Here is a 17606-nt window from a genome sequence, read left to right as displayed (position 1 = left end):
CGACCCGCCCCGACAGCCCCTGAGGTGAGTTAGAGGCATATCCACCACGGCTACACTAACTGGTATATATATATATAAATCGAAAGTTACAAAGGTAACTACGGTTCTATGAATCCTGGATGCCTGCCAGAGGCAGTGCGCAACACTGGATATCTTCCGTCTCGCGCATGCGCAGGTCGAGTATTTATAACAACAAGTCACCTGTGACCTCGGATGACCCCCAGCCGGGTATAAGTTCCGGTATCATCCTGAGATCAGTCCTGCGGAATCTTCTCGCGAGATCACGAGATTCCGAGTGACCTAAAACTCTGGCGGTCATCCAGGATTCATAGAACCGTAGTTACCTTCGTAACCTTCGTTCTATTTCATCCTTCCTGACCGCCAGAGGCAGTGCTTAACATTGGATGACTTATATCAACAGATTCACGAGGAATCCTACGGGAACTAGCTTGTATGGCTCAAGCAGAAGAATTTGGGCCAAGAACCACACCCAGTGGGTGAGGGCTGGCAACGTGCACTCTGTAGTATCTGTTGAATGTGCTGGGTGATGCCCATGAGGCTGCAGCACATATATCCACTCCTGGTAGAATGCCCCCTTACTCCGGATGGCCAAGCACAGCCGTTCGCTCTGTATGCACAGGCAATGTCCTCCACTATCCAGTGGGACAGGCGCTGTTTAGAAAAGGCACAGCCCTTCTTAGGTCCGTCATAACAGACAAAAAACTGCTCCGACCGGCGTATGTATGCGGTGGCTTCGACATAGGTTCCAAGGGCCCGCACCGGGCACAGAAGCTCTGACCTGTCCTCTCCCAATGGGGGGGGTCAAACTGTGCAAGGAGGATAGGCTGGTTGAGATACGAGCGTGCCAGCACCTCTGGGAAAAAAACGCTGCATTAGGCCACAGTTTCCTCCTAAGAGGGTATAGCTTGTCGCAGCCTTTGGAGGGCGAGAAACATGCAACTCTGACCAGTGGTCACAAGGCTACAAGCAACAAGCTTTTTTATTTTATACAAGTTCAGCTTAAGCTGATGCTAATAAAAATAGTTAGCCTGCGTAGCAAGAAGATGGAAAAGGACGGATCTCAGGATGACGCCGGAACTTATACCCGGGCTGGGGGTCATCCGAGGTCACAGGGGACTTTGTTGTTAAATACTCGACCTGCGCATGCGCGAGATTTAAGATATCCAGTATTCAGCACTGCCTCTGGTGGTCAGGAAGGATAAAATATAAATACACTTAAATAACAGACAAATAGAGAGAGAGAGATCACTGTGCCAGGTTGACCTCTGGCTCCCCGCCAGGCACCGCTGTGTGTCTACAGGCTCGGAGAGGGATTCATAAGTATTAAATTCCCTTGCAAGAGTTTATCATCAATATTTTCTGTATTTGATAACAGCTGATAGCATAAGATGAATAAGGTTGTCCCTCTCTTGAGCACCAAGCCCTGTGTGATGGTCTGTTCTCGTTGTGTTTGGTGACTTCTTTTTCAAGTTCGCTATTGTTTGGGTGAAAGAGTCCAACGCCACAATTAAAACCAGGTGTTTTCTTTTCGGATATCTGTTCGAGGCCGGGTGGGGCGATTTTGCGCATTCTGCGCAGAACTGGCTCATCTCACACGAGCCTATTGTAAACACGGTTATTAATCAAAGGTGTTTGACAAAGGATTTTCAAAGTAAAGGTCTTTCCTATGTAAAATTACATTTTTCGTGAGAGTCTTTATGGAATACTTGACTGTGTAACTTAAACTTATTTAATACAAGTACCAACGGCATGGGAGGCGTTAACCCCATTAGGTAGAAAGGTATATTCCCACCTATGCTGTGGTTATTTTTGATGAGGTCTACTTTTATGTTTTACTCCGACCTCACCAAGATGGTGGATTTAGGATGTCGACAACTTCCGGTCGTGCCCACTGAACGCTTGTGATGACCTCAAACAAATGGCGTAGGATACTGTTTTTCAAATTTGCAGGAAAAGCAAACATTTGACAACACAAGGTAACAACGGGTACGATTAATCTTTACCCAATAACTGTAATTACACGCATGTTATCTTCGACACCAACGCGACGAATATAATTGTAGAGAAATCCTTCCGCCGACTCGTTGGACTTCTTTGTAGAGTTCACAAACGTTGTGCAGCTAACGGCTTTAAACGAAGTAGTTAAGGGCACTTTAAATAAAATATATCAGTTAGTCTGGCCCTTCAGTGAGACGACGTCTGAACACAAGAGCGAAGCTAAGCAATAACATTGATTTATTTAGCTAAATAGTTAAGCTATCAAAATAGGTCAGCAGCAGTCGTTGTGCTAGCTAACGATAGCTGTCGCAAACAAAGTGACTAAAGGTGGTGCACAAAGTTAAAGGTGCGGATCTGATGTTTGGAGAAACTGAATAACTTAAACAGAAAGAACATAGTTTATTCTCATAAACTAACAGCTGACCAGTAACCCAGATCTTTATAATAATCACCGCTTGCCAGATCCTCAGACTGATTATTAATCACTGTACAAGTTTACGTTGATGTTTATCTGCACTTCACACTTCATATACTTACATACATAATTTGCATTGTTGCACTCCCCTATTGTTTGTTTATTGTTTTTATTTACATCTAACACACTTAATATACACATACATACTTTGCATTTTTGCACTTCTACTGTTTACGTTTTAATTCCTAAATGAATAATGTTTGTTTTTTTCTTTGACTCCAGCTATTTTATTATTTTATCTTTTATCTTTCATCCCTGTTGTTTTTATATCTTATTTTTGTCTGTACATTGCTGCTACGTCGACACCAAATTTCCCCTCGGGATTAATAAAGTATATATTCATTCATTAAGCTCCTGCTATTTAAAGCTAGTGTTTTGAATGTGGGTGGTTTTCTGTTTGCCCAATTGTTGTTATTATTGAATTGGAGCAATGTGTGAACTGGGGTTACATCAGTTACTCGTATTGCCAACAACCAAAGTGATTCTCTCTTTTGCTTTATTGCCCTGACAGGAGCCAGGAGAGACTGACATGGCAGAGAGAATGGCGGAGATGGAGGAAGATGTTGGAGAGCTGCCAGCCGGGGAGGATGACAATGACTCAGACAGAGATGAAGATGAGAGACTGTTTGCTTTGATGGTCAATGACGATATGGACGAGGAGGAAGAAGAGGAGGAGGAGGACGACGACGACGACGACGAAGAGGTCGAGGATGAACAGCCCTTGGATACCGAAGCATTAGAGTCGTTTGAGTTGGATACCCCAGCTGAGCGCAGTGGTCATATAGCAGTGATTGACAGAAACATCATGTATGTTTGGGGTGGATATAAGGTAGGACTGTTTATTAGATACATGTCCGAAAATTGGCATTGTCGCCATATTTTATACTGCAATCTGCACATTTACTTAAAAATACATTCTCCCTCTGTACAAGAATGCTCAAAACCATGGATTCTTTGACTTGTATCTGCCGAGAAATGAGATCTGGATTTACAACATGGAGTCTGGAGTATGGTAATAGCTGTTATGTTTAAGTTGCATATTTATGCCGTTGTCTTCAGCACTGGATTTATGGGATTTGCATGCAAAGTAGACAAATAAAAAACACCTGACTGTTCACAGGACAAAGCATGTAGCTGGAGGCAACCTGCACACATCCATGTCAGGCAGCTGTGGGGTGTGTGTTGATGGAGTTCTCTACTTATTTGGAGGTCATCACGCCAGGGGAAACACTAACAGGGTACAGTTACCTTAAACACCTTTCTTAACACCCTCTGTTTTTTTCTAAAATGATTGTCATATATTATTTCATAAGAACTTGAAGCAGGTCAGCCTACTGTTTGTGATTTTATTTCAGAATGCCTGTATTTTGTGCTGTGCTTTTCCAGATCTATCGCCTGCCCCTTAGAGCTCCCAGCCTTGTTTGGGAGGAAATGAGGGATCTTAAAGGACTTCCTCCATCCTGCAAGGACAAGCTTGGGTGCTGGGTTCAGAAAAATAGGTAAGGGATGACTACCGGTTATTCCCTGTGGATGTTGATGTTAAGTTAACATTAATGTTAAACATCAATGTTAAGTTAATATTAATGTTAAACATCATGCACACTTCAAACCCATACTTGGTATGGTCAGAACATGTTAATGTGGCTGTTAAGTTTGAGCCTTGGGATCACATTAACCATAGTATGGGTGGTTAATACAAAAGTGACTTGATCATTTCTTGGGAAATACATTTTTAGTCAGTTTTGTCTGATACTGTTTCCACAGACTTATATTCTTTGGAGGCTACGGCTATGCTGCACAAGGAACTCATCAAGGGACTTTTGAATATGATGAATCGTCTTCACTTGTGGTCTGTAAACAAAACAAAAACTTGACTCCGTTGCATCTTTTGTCCGTGTTCATTTCTAAACTGTATTAGTTAAAATATATGTATTTCATAGCAAGTTAGACACAAAAGCTGGAGTGTCTTATTTCCTGTAAAGACATTTGATGATGTACTTTTGTTTGCTGCTGCAGTGGGACAGCCCAGGACGAGGCTGGAACAACCACATCCACGTGCTGGACCTGGAGACATCTATTTGGAGCCAGCCCACCACCAGGGTAAACGCATGCACAACGCCAACAATTTCACCTCACGCAGCTTAACCCCACTCTCATGCAAGCACGTCCTTATCGTTATCCAGTCATAAGCTTCTTGCTTGAGGAATATTAGAATGAACAGACAACAATATTTGAAGTGATCTATTCTCCCTCTGGTATGGTCTGATGTAGGGAAACACCCCGTCACCCAGAGCAGCTCATGCTTGCGCCACAGTTGGTAACAGAGGCTATGTGTTTGGGGGACGGTACAAGGTAAGGAAATAAAAAAACTAGGAATTCAAGATGTGGGTCTTAAACCTTTTTGTTAATTATTTTCATATGGTTGATATTACCTACCTGTTCACTGTGAAAAATCCAACTCCCATCTCCATCTCCTTTGGTCTACAGAACTACAGACTAAATGACCTGTACTACATTGACCTAGACACATGGGAGTGGCATGAAATGTAAGTGGTGTTTTTTTCATTCATGTAGGTCCAACCACAGAATAATCTTGGAAGGCAATAATTTTACATTGCTTAATATCAGGTGAAATTTTGCAAATCAAATGTGCCTTTAAAAGTTATAGATCTTTCCTCCAATTGTTCCTTTTGAACACGCTCACCTTTGACCCTGTTGTAGGAGCGTTCCCCAGCAGGGTCCTGTGGGCCGTTCTTGGCACTCCTTCACTCCTGTGTCACCAGACCACATCTTCTTATTTGGAGGTTTCACCACAGACAGAGATACACTGAGTGAGTCTGACACTTGTTCTGGAGTAGCAAAAATAATCCCTCACCACCTCAAAATGATGGCTTGACTAACAGTTATCTGTTTTTCAGGTGATGCTTGGCTCTACTACGTGAGCAAAAATGAATGGAAGCCTTTTAAACACAGTCACACAGAGAGCCCGAGGTAATCCTCCCATATTAATCAAACAAGCAAACAAACATTTGTGTTTTTCTTAAGTTTCAGCGAAATTACTCTGGGGGATGATCAGTCATTTGGGTGTGTGTTTGTGAGGAAACGTATTGTATATGGACCGTTCTTGACATTGTGGCGTGTGTATTTCAGACTGTGGCACACAGCGTGCTCTGGTCCTGATGGAGAGGTGTTTGTCTTTGGAGGCTGTGCCAACAACCTGTTGTCTCATCACAGAGCTGTAAGTCATATCTTAATATAACGTACAGTAAATGTTTTTCTACCGAATTGAACTAAACCTTTTTTCATTCGACAGGCTCACAGCAACGAGTTACTGGTTTTCAACGTTCAGCCCAAATCACTAGTTCGGTGAGTGTGAATTTATTCTACATCTATAAGATGGTCATCTTTTTTTTTTTTTATGATTTTGTTCTCATATTTTCCTTTCTCCACCCGCCAGTTTCTGTATGGAGGCAGTTCTGCAGCACAGGGAGCGTTTGTCTAGTTACTGGGACTGCTTGCCTAAACACCTCCTGCACAGCCTCAAACAGAGAATGGCACGCGTCAACACCCTGGGCTCCTAGGCGTAGAGGAAGCCGTCGGTCTTGCTCAGAGGATGACAGGAGAATGCGTATGTATGGATGGTGTGAGTTTTACTCTCAAAGCTGGTAGTCCTATTGAAGCATTAGTTTAATGTGTGTGGACCCATACAAAAAAATCTTGAAGCAATAGTGAACAGCTGTGGAACTGTTGGAAATGGGTCCTGACTTACAGTCGATCTTCAACGCTGTTTATTTTTATTAACTTACAGGCGTCAAACTCCTGAAAAGCAAGTAGAACCTTTCATGGAGAGGCATTGAGTTTGGTTTATGTTCAGATTTCCTTACTAGAATATTTTTTTAAGCAGGACTTCTTTCATTATTCCTTCTGAAAAGTTAAAAAAAAAGGTTTTTATTTCTGTGTTCTAAGATAAATGGATTCCTACTTTTGTACTAGATACGGAAACTTGATTTGAGTAACCGCAAGTACAGGGTGTTTCTGTGAAGTTTTGTTATTTAAAAAAGGTACAGTGTGTAGCATTTAGGGAGATATTTTGACAGAAATTAAATATTATTAAGCATATTTGATTTGGTATTTAATCACTTGAAAATAGTTGTTTTTGTTACTTTGCAATGAACCATTTCTTTCTATATACGGGTGCTTTTCATGGAGCCGGCTGTCATGTTTCTATAGTAGCCCAGATTGGACAAACCAAACACTTGATCTAGATGAAGGAATTTGCTTTTCTTTTTTACGTCAGCCACTGTTTATCTCAATTTCAGTTGGTTCCTCACTGCTAGATGCGGCCAGATTCTACACACTGGACCTTTTTAATGCCCACAACTATCACAATTTCATCTTTATTTCAAACAAGGCGCTAGCCAGTGCAGTAGTGTAAACCTGCTCAGAATATGGATAGAAAACCACGCTCGCATGATCAGCTTTGCATGCAGACCACTGAAGGAAACTCAGTTTGGAAAGGGGACAGGACTTCCATTTTCAAGTTTAAAGCACATCCTACAGGATGTGCTTTAAAGCCAAGAGTCAAGGAAATAGTTATAGTCCTTTAAAACAAACATATGGCAGTCACTTGTTGGTTGGTGTTGGGAGCCGGTTACTTCAATGATTGCTATGACTTACGTAAATCTTCAATAGTATAAGTCCTCACAGACCTAAAACTAGTGCTTTGTTCCTCAAGACTATCTCCTCTGAAACTAAAGAAATGTTAATTTGTATTATATAAAAATGTATTTATATATTTGTGAAAATGTGGGTTCTTTATTCTGAAAGAGGCTTCTGAAGCCTTTTTAAATTGTCACGAGTGGCTCCGGTAGCATTTCAATTTGGTTTAATCAATAACTTAAATACGCCGAGTGTATTGGATGTTGAGCCACATTGCACTGATGTCAGTAGGGCTTTGTTTGTATTTGCCTGGTTTGCACAATGTTCCCTTGGTGTTTTTTATTGCAGAATACAATGCATCATTTTCATTCGTACTCAAAGAATAAACACGTACCGTGAGTTGTGTTCTGTTCAGCTTTGTTAATTTACATGTTTTCATTTCAAACTAATTCCAGATTCACTAGGATCAATCAATATTTCAACTAAAATGATTGATATCCTGACAAGGGAACTGTACTGTGATGATCAGATCTCTCGTGCTGGAAATGTAGGTGAAGTCAGCAAAGTCCCACAGTTGTGTTCATTCGTCTCTTATTTCTTCTTGGCAGCGAGCAGGTTTGGAGCAGATACTTTAACTTTGCCTGGCATATTTCTGGATAGATCCGTGTCCTGAAACACAGGATGACATCAGAGGGGAAACCGTTTGTATTGTAAAATGAAGAGAAACAACCAAACATCTGAGTGACTTATTTTGTCCAAATCCCAAAGCTATTCTACATACACAAGCTACAAATCAGTACATTTAATCAGCAAATCATTAATTGATGATGAAAAGATTATTTTTCTAATTGTTGTAAATCATTCACCAATAATTTCAGCATTTACAATACTTAACACAAAAATAAAAGCACAAATGTCATGTAAAATGTATTTATAAAAAAGTCATAGTTTGCCTGGTGGAGATAATGAATACTTGAGTAGTGGTATGAGTTATTTACTGAATATTTTATGACACTCTGATGGTCACTGTAGTAGACTCTTGTTTTTAGTTTACTCATTGTTGCAACCTTTAAAAAACGTTTTACAAACTAATGTGACTATTATACTCTGCCGATACTTTTTTCAAATGACTATATTATGGCTTAAGTAGTTTTTTCCGACATGCTATTATACTATCACACACACGGCGTTATTTCTTATACAGCATTTTTTTTCAAAAGCCTAAACTAGGATTTCTTTTGACTTATTCAAAACACTGGGAGAGGGGGGGGGGGGGGGTTACTATCTTTTTGGGGGAGTTTTTCCTGATCCGATGTGAGGTCCCGGGACCTCCGAGCCCTCCGAGGCAAACTTGTATTTGTGATGTTGGGCTATACAAAATAAACTGAATTGAATTGAAAATCTTTACCTTAACACTGCGGAACAGGTCTTTCTCTCTGGTTGAGGAATCTCTGCCTTTCATGAAGCTCAAAACTGCAGTTCGTGCAGCTGGTACAAACAAAATATATATATTTTGTTAAACAATTTCCCCATGTAAAAAAACATTCAGCAAAGGTTTTCTGAATATTCGAATGGATCACTATTCTTACCTTTTCCTTTCTTCTGAGAACCTGGTGTCAACTTCACCTTGTGTCTGTTAACAAGAAAGCATTATTTAGCCCCTGCAAGCTTCCCTTTTCTCTTAAACACTAAAAGATGAATTGCACATACTTGTAGTTGGTAAGGGCAGTGTATGGAGCACAGACTGGCACAGCGAACAGCAGCACATCTTCAGGATGAGGCTGGCCCGACAGAGAGGTGAGCAGATTCTCTGCTTCCTGGAGCGGCACAAAGGAAAACCAAGGTTTAACTAATGCAGTTAGTACACTTATTGGTGCATTAATGGGGCAGTGTGTACCATTTTGGGGGATCTTTTTGCAGGAATTGAACATCATATTTATGAATATGTTTGCATCCATTCCTAACCACCTGAAACTGCCCCCTTCATATCTACAGAGGGAGCGGGTCCTCTTCACAGAGTCTGCCGGGTTGCACCGCCATGTTTCCACACTAGATCAGAATGGATAAACCTAACACCGGCTCTGGTGTTTGTATGTTACCTTCAGGGCGCCGAAGTTCCCCAATACAATTGTGAGACTACTACAAATGTGAGCCGTGGTACAGCAGCCATCTGACTTTGCATTTGGTGGACTTGGAAAGGGAGGAGGGATCGGAGGGCTATTTGGCTGGTTCTGCAACCACACCACTAGATGCCACCAAGTCCTGCACACTGTCCCTTAACTAACACTCATTAATCCTCCAAATGTTCTTTGGATTATTCAAATACTGTATTTACAGCGTAGAGGGGATAACGGTTTCTTTCTATTAACTATAATAAGTATTTATCCAAAGTTAAAAGTTCACATTTAGAACCCACCTCTGCTCCAGGGTTGTCCTGGTCCACCTCATCTTCCTGAAGAAGAGAACACCATTCAAAACATAAACAAAAGTTGGCAGGTAACTTTGTTAACATCACTATACATTTGCATTTCAGACACTGGGTTTGGATCTTGAATGCGTTTCGTACCTTGTCCTCCTGTTCAGCAGGACCTCCCTCCTCTCCAGGCCGTCTCTCCTCATCGCCCTCCACTGCTACTGCCTGCTCTGGGTTCTTTGCTGCAATCTCCTCAATACGAGGTTTCTGGGGTTGTTTCTGAGGGGCTGGTTTCCTGGCGGGTTCGTCTTTCCCCTTCCCCTTCTTTCCTTTCTTCCCCTTATCCTTCTCTTCCTTAGCGGAACCAGCTGACTACGGAAGGAAAGCGTTTACGTCGTTATTCATTGTCAGTCTCAAGGACTGTGCACATGACAACTGTGTTGACCCGAGTTGCAGTTACTACAGTTGTTACAGCTGGCGTGATGGCGGTGCCACTGGACAGAACATAGTAAAGACTGCACAGAGGGTAGTTTTTTTTTTATTCATCCTCACCCCAAGTAGCTGCATCCTCAGCTCTCTGTCCTCTTCATCCTGGTCTTTGTACTTCTCTTTGATCTTCTTTAACTTGTTCTGCAGTGACAACAGGGTAAGGATACGCACAAAAATGACACAGATTGAAGTATCAGATCAGTCAAGGTTCAAAATTGATTTATTAAATGAACACACTATGACATGCATCACAATAGGTACAGTATTCTTTTTAAAGAACTGATACTGTATCCATCCAGTTTGTGCTAGTACAGCCTTCAATTAGCTGCAGATTATGAAAAGAAAAATATGTTCCTACTCAATTTTAATAATTATACTGGTGTTTGCATCCTAATCCTATGTACATTTACTATAGTTGTATCCCTTTTTAATGTGTGTTTTAACCTTTAAGTGTATTTTTCTCTTCTATGGTAAATTGCATCATCCCTGGAAAGATTAGCAGATTCATACTTGCTTTGTTGGAGTTTTATTACTTTGTTTTACATTTGATCCTAAGAACAGAACATCTTATCTAAGTCCTCTCTTACCCGTTGACCTCTCTTCAGTGGCTGCTGGGAAGGAACTCCTCCACTTTTGGATCCCTGATCAGCTGCTGGTCCAACTGACGAAATCTCAGTCTTCTCTTCAGTGTCGCAATCTTCCCTTTTCGGCTTCTTGTCTTCTCTAGTGGGAAAGACAAAAACACCTGACTGTATCACTGACTGGACGATTAGAGACATAGTAATTAAATAAAGTGTTTTTTCATAAACCAACCAAATGTCTTACACACTACCTGTTGCTGAAAGCTTTTCAAGTTTGTGGGAGGAGCTTAACATTAGGAAGTACATGTTGAATGTAAGTTTATGTCTTTTATTCCATTCAATTACCTTCTTTGCTTGGCAGTCACGTGTTTCCTCCCCTGTGAGTCTACCTCAACCTGAAGAGAAATGAATGAATCAACATGAGTATGAAGTGGGACGCCTTTATGATATCACCGAGATGAAAATGTTGTAATGTTCACTACTGCTAAAATGTTTGGGGTCGCTCGTCACAAAAGCTTGATGCGTTACAGTCAGAAGGCTGAGAGGACTACTCCATATTTCTGTAATTGTCTTTCGTGCTTTTAGGTTTGTCTTTTATGAAGGGTTTACAAAAAAAAGTAATGTTTTGTTCTTGGGGAACAAAACGCTGTAGAATGGTTCAACTAGACAAAGATCCCTCTGAGCAACAGATTAATAACCATCGTCGTTTGAAAGAGAAACTGGAAGTGTAAAATTACAATGTGTGCAGATTTAATAGGTGTGTTGCTAAGGCAAAGCTATTATTAAAACCTAACAGAAATACAGGGTTTTCCCCATTGTGATTGTCATTCTATGGAATGACAAATCAGTTTAAAACATCTTCAATCTAAAACACAGAGTAGCCTGCAAAGGGCCCAAAGAAGCTACCCAACATAGCTAAAGCCCAATTGCACCGTTGTGGTTAAATTATGATCGACGGTCACTTTTGCTTTTCTGGAGAGGAAAACAAATTCACAATCAAAAGGATATTCAGGGAAACAATGATTACAACAAAACCTTTGGAGTCCGGATTATACTCGTTTTGTTTCTGTTAAATAGTCACCATTGGATGAAAGAAGAAAAACATCAATATAACAGATGATCCCAAACTTAATGCGGCTTAATATAGCGACAGATTACCTGAGTGCTCAGATCCTTTTTGAAACCAGGGTTTTGAGTATTTCTAGAAAAAAGAAGAGACTCATTAAGTACCATCCATTGTTCTGTGCAATGATTGAACCATTAGGTTAGTAGAAAGGTGGGCAAGGCCACGTCATTCTTAGTGCCAGCTTTGAAACAGTAACATTACCTGCTCGGTTGTAAATGAGACAAGGAGATGGTTGTATCCGGAAAGCTGAATTCTTCGCTCTCCTCATTTTTCACCTCCTTTTCCTCATTGCCGTCTTCCTCCCCGCTCTTCTCTGCCTCCAAATTGGCCTCTTCAGGAACAGCAGCCAGTTCTCCACTCACACCATCATCCCCCCCAACCACCTTTTTAGTCATCTTTTTCATCCCTCCATCTCCTGCCGGTCTTTCCTCCTCGGGATCTTCATTACTGCTGTCATCACCTGCACAGCAACAGAGTTAGATACAACACCCGGTTGTAGTTGTTGCATACGCAGTGAATTAAGTATATTTTGTGTCTGCTACCTATCAGCTCTTCTTCCTCCACCAGCTCGGCAGCTCTTGATGCGACGTCCTCCATGTCCTCCTCTATAGTCTTCACTTTTCTCTCCCCTCGGTGCCGAAACAGACTCTCCTCATCAACCTGCACAGAGACGAGCGTGAAACCTAAATGTTTGAAAGCAAAGGATTGAACGTGTACTCACAGCTCAAGATGGTATTTACCTTGAAGAGAAATCCGAAGCCCATAATCAAGTACGAAGGTGGCAGGAAGTTTTTCTTTCCTGGAGAGCAATAGGTCAAATGTTAGATCCTCTGTTAGATGCCGCCATTAGCAGTTACACTTCTCACATGTTGCTCTTGTGCTTCAGAAAATGTGCGTGTCATACCTCTGATCATGAAACTTCCAGTGGTCAGGTACTCTCCAGTGGGAGCCGTCTTAGACACCTGAACACAGATAAAAGAAATCATCGCTAATTAATGTGAAATAATGGTGGTAGTCTATTTTAATCTCCCCATGTCTGATAACACTTTATAGCTGTAAATTAACTCTCCCCTGTGGAGTTTTTGCCACTCATATATGAACACCATAAGTATGTAACACCATAAGCAATGTAACAATAGACCATCAAAAGTGCAAGATAGCAAATATGGAATGTAAAAAATGCACAATTAAGAATAAAAAAAAATAGCTTTGAAAATGTTTGCTGAGGATGGAAGCTAATAATAATAAAACTATTACAATGATAATAATACATTGTATTTTATGTACTACAAATGTATTTACAAAACTGTATCTGTAATCAGTGTTTAAGAGATACAAATATGGAATATATATAAATAATAATAAAAACATCGAAAGCTGGCAAATTCAGTTGCCTGATATTGATGACTTACCTGATGATGATGAACCCACCAAGCACTGGTGATGATCTTGGCATCCCAAGCAGCACTGTAGCACACAGACATAGTGCCAGCTTCTGTCAGGGTACGAGGAGGGATGGGGACACCTGCAGCCGGAAGATAGGAGGGCGGAGACAAAGTGGAAAAAGTCAAATCAAGTATGTTCACAAACTGAAAGCATCAGGTCAAATAGTGGATGGAAATGCGCAGGTTTACCTGAGGGGTTTTTGATGACGCAGCTAGTCGCTCCGTGGAGGTCGGCATGAACATAGATATCGCCTGAAAAAGTAAAAGGCACAAATGAGGGGATAAACCTGCTTCATTTTGAAGGAACTTACTTTTTCAAGGTAAGAGTATATAAATTCATTCATTACCTGCACGGAGGTAGCGTTTGACAATAATCTCGTTCTGCTGCTGATCCCTTCCAGCGATGATGAGATAATTCTCTGAGCTGATGAACCACAAAAACTTCTCAAACCTGCCAAGAGGGGAAGAATGGTTGACAGGATGAAAGGCTCCTCTGGCATATATACATATACAAATACTGTATCAGAGTCTGAATATGTATTCGGCACGTATGGTAGTGTGTCTTACCAGTAGACTTTCCTGGCCTTCTGAATGGTGGTCACAGTCTGCACCTCTTTCAGTGTTTGCTGTGTTTTTTTCTCTGCAGATTTCATAGCCTTGAATGACATGAAAGTAGAAGAACATTTAACAGTATACAAAAGTATGATGACTTGCAAGTGGTTATTAACAATGATCTTTAGAAACACAAATACTTGTTTTGCTCTTAATGTGACGTTTGTGAGGTGATGCTTTGATCTGATGTTCCTTGCTGATTATACAATTTGTCACCATAACTTTTAAGCTGCAATAAATCCTGAGTTTGCATATGGATAAAGCCTTAACCTTTTCCTTGCCGTTAACCTGGAGGGAATAAAACAGCTCTCTTACCTTGCCTGCTGCTTCCATAGTTTTATGTTCTTTCTTTTCAGCACTGCGTTTGAAGTCATAGTACCTAAAAATCACAGTGACAAGGTCCATCAGCTGTAAAAACGCCACCACATAATGCTTAATTCTATGTCTAAAGGAATACATGTACACTTACTTTTTGGCATTGGCATAAGCCGACAGGCCAAGATCCACATCTACTAACGTTGGCTTGTTCCTTTGCAACTTTTTCTGTCCTTTGTCTTTATTTTTGTTTTTCTTCCCTTTCTCCCCCACCACATCTTTTTTCTCTTCCTCTCCCTGGTCTTCCTCAGAGATATATGGATTCCTAGATGAAAAAGATACACATGAGCCAAATGGAGAAACAATAATCAGAGATGTGGGCCTTTAGATTTCTGTCTCAGAAGTTCTCACTTTAAAAGCATGGTGATATGGTTGGTCTGCAGCTTCAGCTCCTTGATGGCGCAGGCCACCGGGTCACCAGCCGCCTGTGCCTCTTTAACGATAGTGCCGATCTCAGTCCAGTCCACCTGATTGGCCAGTGCACTGCGCACCACCTGCAGCGCCCTCTCTACCACAGGCAGGTTCATCTCCACCAGCTCACCCTTTATTCTGTCCACCTCCTGCAATACATGAGACAAGACCTTATGAATTTCAGCAATCTGGAGATAAAATGACTGAATGTCCATTTGCAAATTTCTGTGAATTCTTAACACCAACATTCATGTTTCACAAATACATACAAATGGGAGAGCCGGAGCCATTCTGTGAAGCATTTACAGCAGAAAAATCTTAAGGTTGGAAATAATACTGACCTGTGTTTGGTGCAAGGCCACCAGCCTCTGCTCGTGGTCCCTCTTCACATTTTCCAACTTCTTCATAGCGTGTTTCTCCTGCTGCAAGGCCTTCATGTCAATCCTCTGACTCTCCATCTTAGAAAAGAACTCATCCACTGCCTGAGTGAGAGGACCGCATTGGATTCAGACAACATTCATGCCAGAAGTGTGAATTCACATTGTAAAGAAGAAAGGATCAATATTATTTCCTAAATAAGGCATCAATAAATAAATAAATAGTAAATGAGCAGCCATGCCAATATTTACCTTATCAAAAGTATCAAACTCCAAATATGGGCTCTTTGTATGCTGGGCAAAGAGGAATGGGTGGAATTCATCATATCTGAAAGTAGACATCACTGACGTAAATTAATAAACAAATGGGTGGCTATAGGTACAAATTGTGTGTTAAACAAAGCCAGACATACGTGAGCAGTTCTTCACTGGGTTTGTCAGGAGTTAAGCTTGGTTTCTTCTCACTCTTTTGAATGATGTAGCCCTTGAATTATACAGAGCAGAGAATTTGTGAATATAACAAATCTATTACAGAATTTCAAAGAACTAAAGAATGTTAATGAAAGATTCCTTACTTTGCCACTGAAGTTTTCTGTTTTTTCCAAATAGGTTTCTGCAATCTGCAGGGCTTCCAGGATTTTAGGTGCAGCTGAAAAAGCAGTCAGAAAAAGATACTGTATTTAGAGAAAACCATTACAAATTAAAAACAATCTACATCCACTGGTCTGTTACTGCATTTAACCATCAACCAGTAACCTTGTTTTCTCTACGATACCTGCATCAACTTGACCATCAACTTTGACAGAGCCCGACAGTCCCACCTCTATCAAACTGTGTTCGATCAGAGTTGCTCCATAAGCTGGAGCGGTGTTTGGAAAGGACACAAAACAAAGTTCAGTTTGTTCATTTACATGGTCAAATAAATATAATACATTTAACCTCAAGTGCGTCTGCTTCAGTTCAACATTTCAGAACTGTTGCCTTGCTACTTACGAAGGTGAGGGTTCAGGACCCTTTTAACTTGATCTCCATTCGGTGCTTGGCTGAGGATTTCATTCAGTCTGCAAAAAAAGTAATAGTATATAATTATTTTTTCACTGGTAAAGAGTAATATATGTTTATTGAATTCTGATGGAAGTCCTCAAACTCAACAAGTACAGGTAAAGCTGCTGTTACCGGTCTAAACTGAAGAGAGGTTCAGCGGGTCGGGCGTTCTCCACAGGGTACCGCTCTCTGACAGCAATCTTAACGTCTTCTGCGTCTGCTGTACGAAACCTCAGTAGGTTCAGGATGGTGTACTCATAGTCTGTGAGAATTACGTTACCCTGAAGATGGATATGGAGAAAACAACAAATGCACACATGTACACAAACACATGTATTAATGTCATGGTTCTGGATCCAGGCTTAGAAGATCATAAGTTTGATATATGCATCTCACAATGTTTTCTCACCCTGTCATATAGTTCAATAATCAAGTGGTAGGCAGCCTCATCTGAGCCAAACTGGAGGTCAACAACCCTGTCAATCCCAAGCTGCTTAACCTGGGTCAACCGCCGTGACTTCAGGTGTTTTCGACACTACGGAGAAAGTTGCTTTAAACATTCAGTTTTATTACAACTAACACATACCTAAGCAAATACATGAAAATCACAATAACAAGAACCTTGTTCCGATATTGGCATATCACATCCGTTTATGGATAGGAAAAAAACATGTAAAACTGTCTGGTTCACTGGAAACAATGGTTTATATGGAATTATCAGTGAAATCTAGACTTGAATCATAAAAGCTTACAATATGCTTAAAATTATACAGTACAGATTTGTTACTTCTTACTTTCATTGCAAAGCCCGAAGGCATCATGTTCTTGGGCCATTCAAAGTCTGTGGAGTGAATCCGAGTCCCAGACTCAATCAGGAGAATAGCTTTGCTGTCTGGCCTGGGACAGAGATGTGACACTGAGTTATACATAGTGACTGAAAGTGGTGGAATATAACGAAGTAGAATTATTGAGTTATGTTTTAATTTTGAGGTACTGTACTTCCGTTTCATGCCACATGATACTTCACCTCCACTACACTACATTTATATGACAGCTATTGTAAAATTAGCAGATTTAGATTGTGCAAACAAAGCATATGTTGAGCTAATAAATTAACAGTGACTGGGCCACTCTGTGCTTCATTCATAGCTTTATTTCGATACAGTTACTAGAATACCATCGTGAAAAAACTTCCTTACTTCAAATTCTTTTCTCAAAAAAATCCCAAACTTGAATGCCGTTTTTATATATGTAATAATGTATATTTATAACGTGGTTATAGACATTGGAAACACCATGACACTGAAACTTGTGGAGAAAGTTTTTCAAACTGTCCTTACTTTTGCAGACGGATGAGATACGTTTTGGTGTCGATGTCATACACGTTGTTTACTCTCATGCCAATGTAGCTGTGAAAGAACAAACGCATGATCAACATTTGTGAACACATCCACATTAACGGTGGTTAGCTTAGCCACTCGGCTAAGAGTAATAACACGTATCACCTACTTAGCAGTGATCTCGGCAATAACTGCCCTGATATCCACGGTGGTGAATCTTGTTTTCATGCTGACCGAAAG

General features: G+C 40.8%; 2 protein-coding genes across 2 annotated transcripts; one reads left to right on the top strand and one right to left on the bottom strand.

Annotated features, from left to right (window-relative positions):
• The first annotated feature begins 1930 nt into the window (after positions 1 to 1930).
• Positions 1931 to 10800, top strand: klhdc2 (kelch domain containing 2). Its single transcript, XM_079224622.1, has 15 exons — positions 1931 to 2007; positions 3006 to 3323; positions 3427 to 3506; positions 3615 to 3732; positions 3881 to 3993; positions 4259 to 4343; positions 4511 to 4594; positions 4766 to 4846; positions 4982 to 5040; positions 5216 to 5325; positions 5413 to 5485; positions 5645 to 5732; positions 5808 to 5860; positions 5952 to 6122; positions 10661 to 10800. Exons 2-14 carry the CDS (start codon positions 3024 to 3026, stop codon positions 6073 to 6075), a joined length of 1368 nt encoding a protein of 455 aa, XP_079080748.1. The 5' UTR covers positions 1931 to 2007; positions 3006 to 3023; the 3' UTR covers positions 6076 to 6122; positions 10661 to 10800.
• Positions 6148 to 17431, bottom strand: nemf (nuclear export mediator factor). Its single transcript, XM_079224601.1, has 31 exons — positions 17367 to 17431; positions 16821 to 16923; positions 16436 to 16561; positions 16159 to 16307; positions 15976 to 16043; positions 15758 to 15841; positions 15558 to 15631; positions 15396 to 15466; positions 15235 to 15310; positions 14947 to 15087; positions 14546 to 14754; positions 14289 to 14459; positions 14135 to 14198; positions 13775 to 13863; positions 13555 to 13658; positions 13397 to 13459; positions 13175 to 13287; positions 12667 to 12724; positions 12503 to 12561; positions 12305 to 12422; positions 11964 to 12222; positions 11795 to 11837; positions 10982 to 11031; positions 10643 to 10778; positions 10119 to 10196; positions 9720 to 9938; positions 9570 to 9605; positions 8864 to 8970; positions 8743 to 8786; positions 8562 to 8641; positions 6148 to 7822 (listed from the first exon to the last, which is right to left on the bottom strand). Exons 1-31 carry the CDS (start codon positions 17423 to 17425, stop codon positions 7745 to 7747), a joined length of 3129 nt encoding a protein of 1042 aa, XP_079080727.1. The 5' UTR covers positions 17426 to 17431; the 3' UTR covers positions 6148 to 7744.
• Positions 17432 to 17606: the final 175 nt, after the last annotated feature.

Source organism: Taurulus bubalis (genome assembly GCF_910589615.1).
Source record: "Taurulus bubalis genome assembly, chromosome: 1".
In the NCBI taxonomy this organism is placed as follows: domain Eukaryota; kingdom Metazoa; phylum Chordata; class Actinopteri; order Perciformes; family Cottidae; genus Taurulus; species Taurulus bubalis.
Note: the sequence above shows the minus strand (reverse complement) of the source record. Positions and strands in the feature narration are given on the sequence as shown.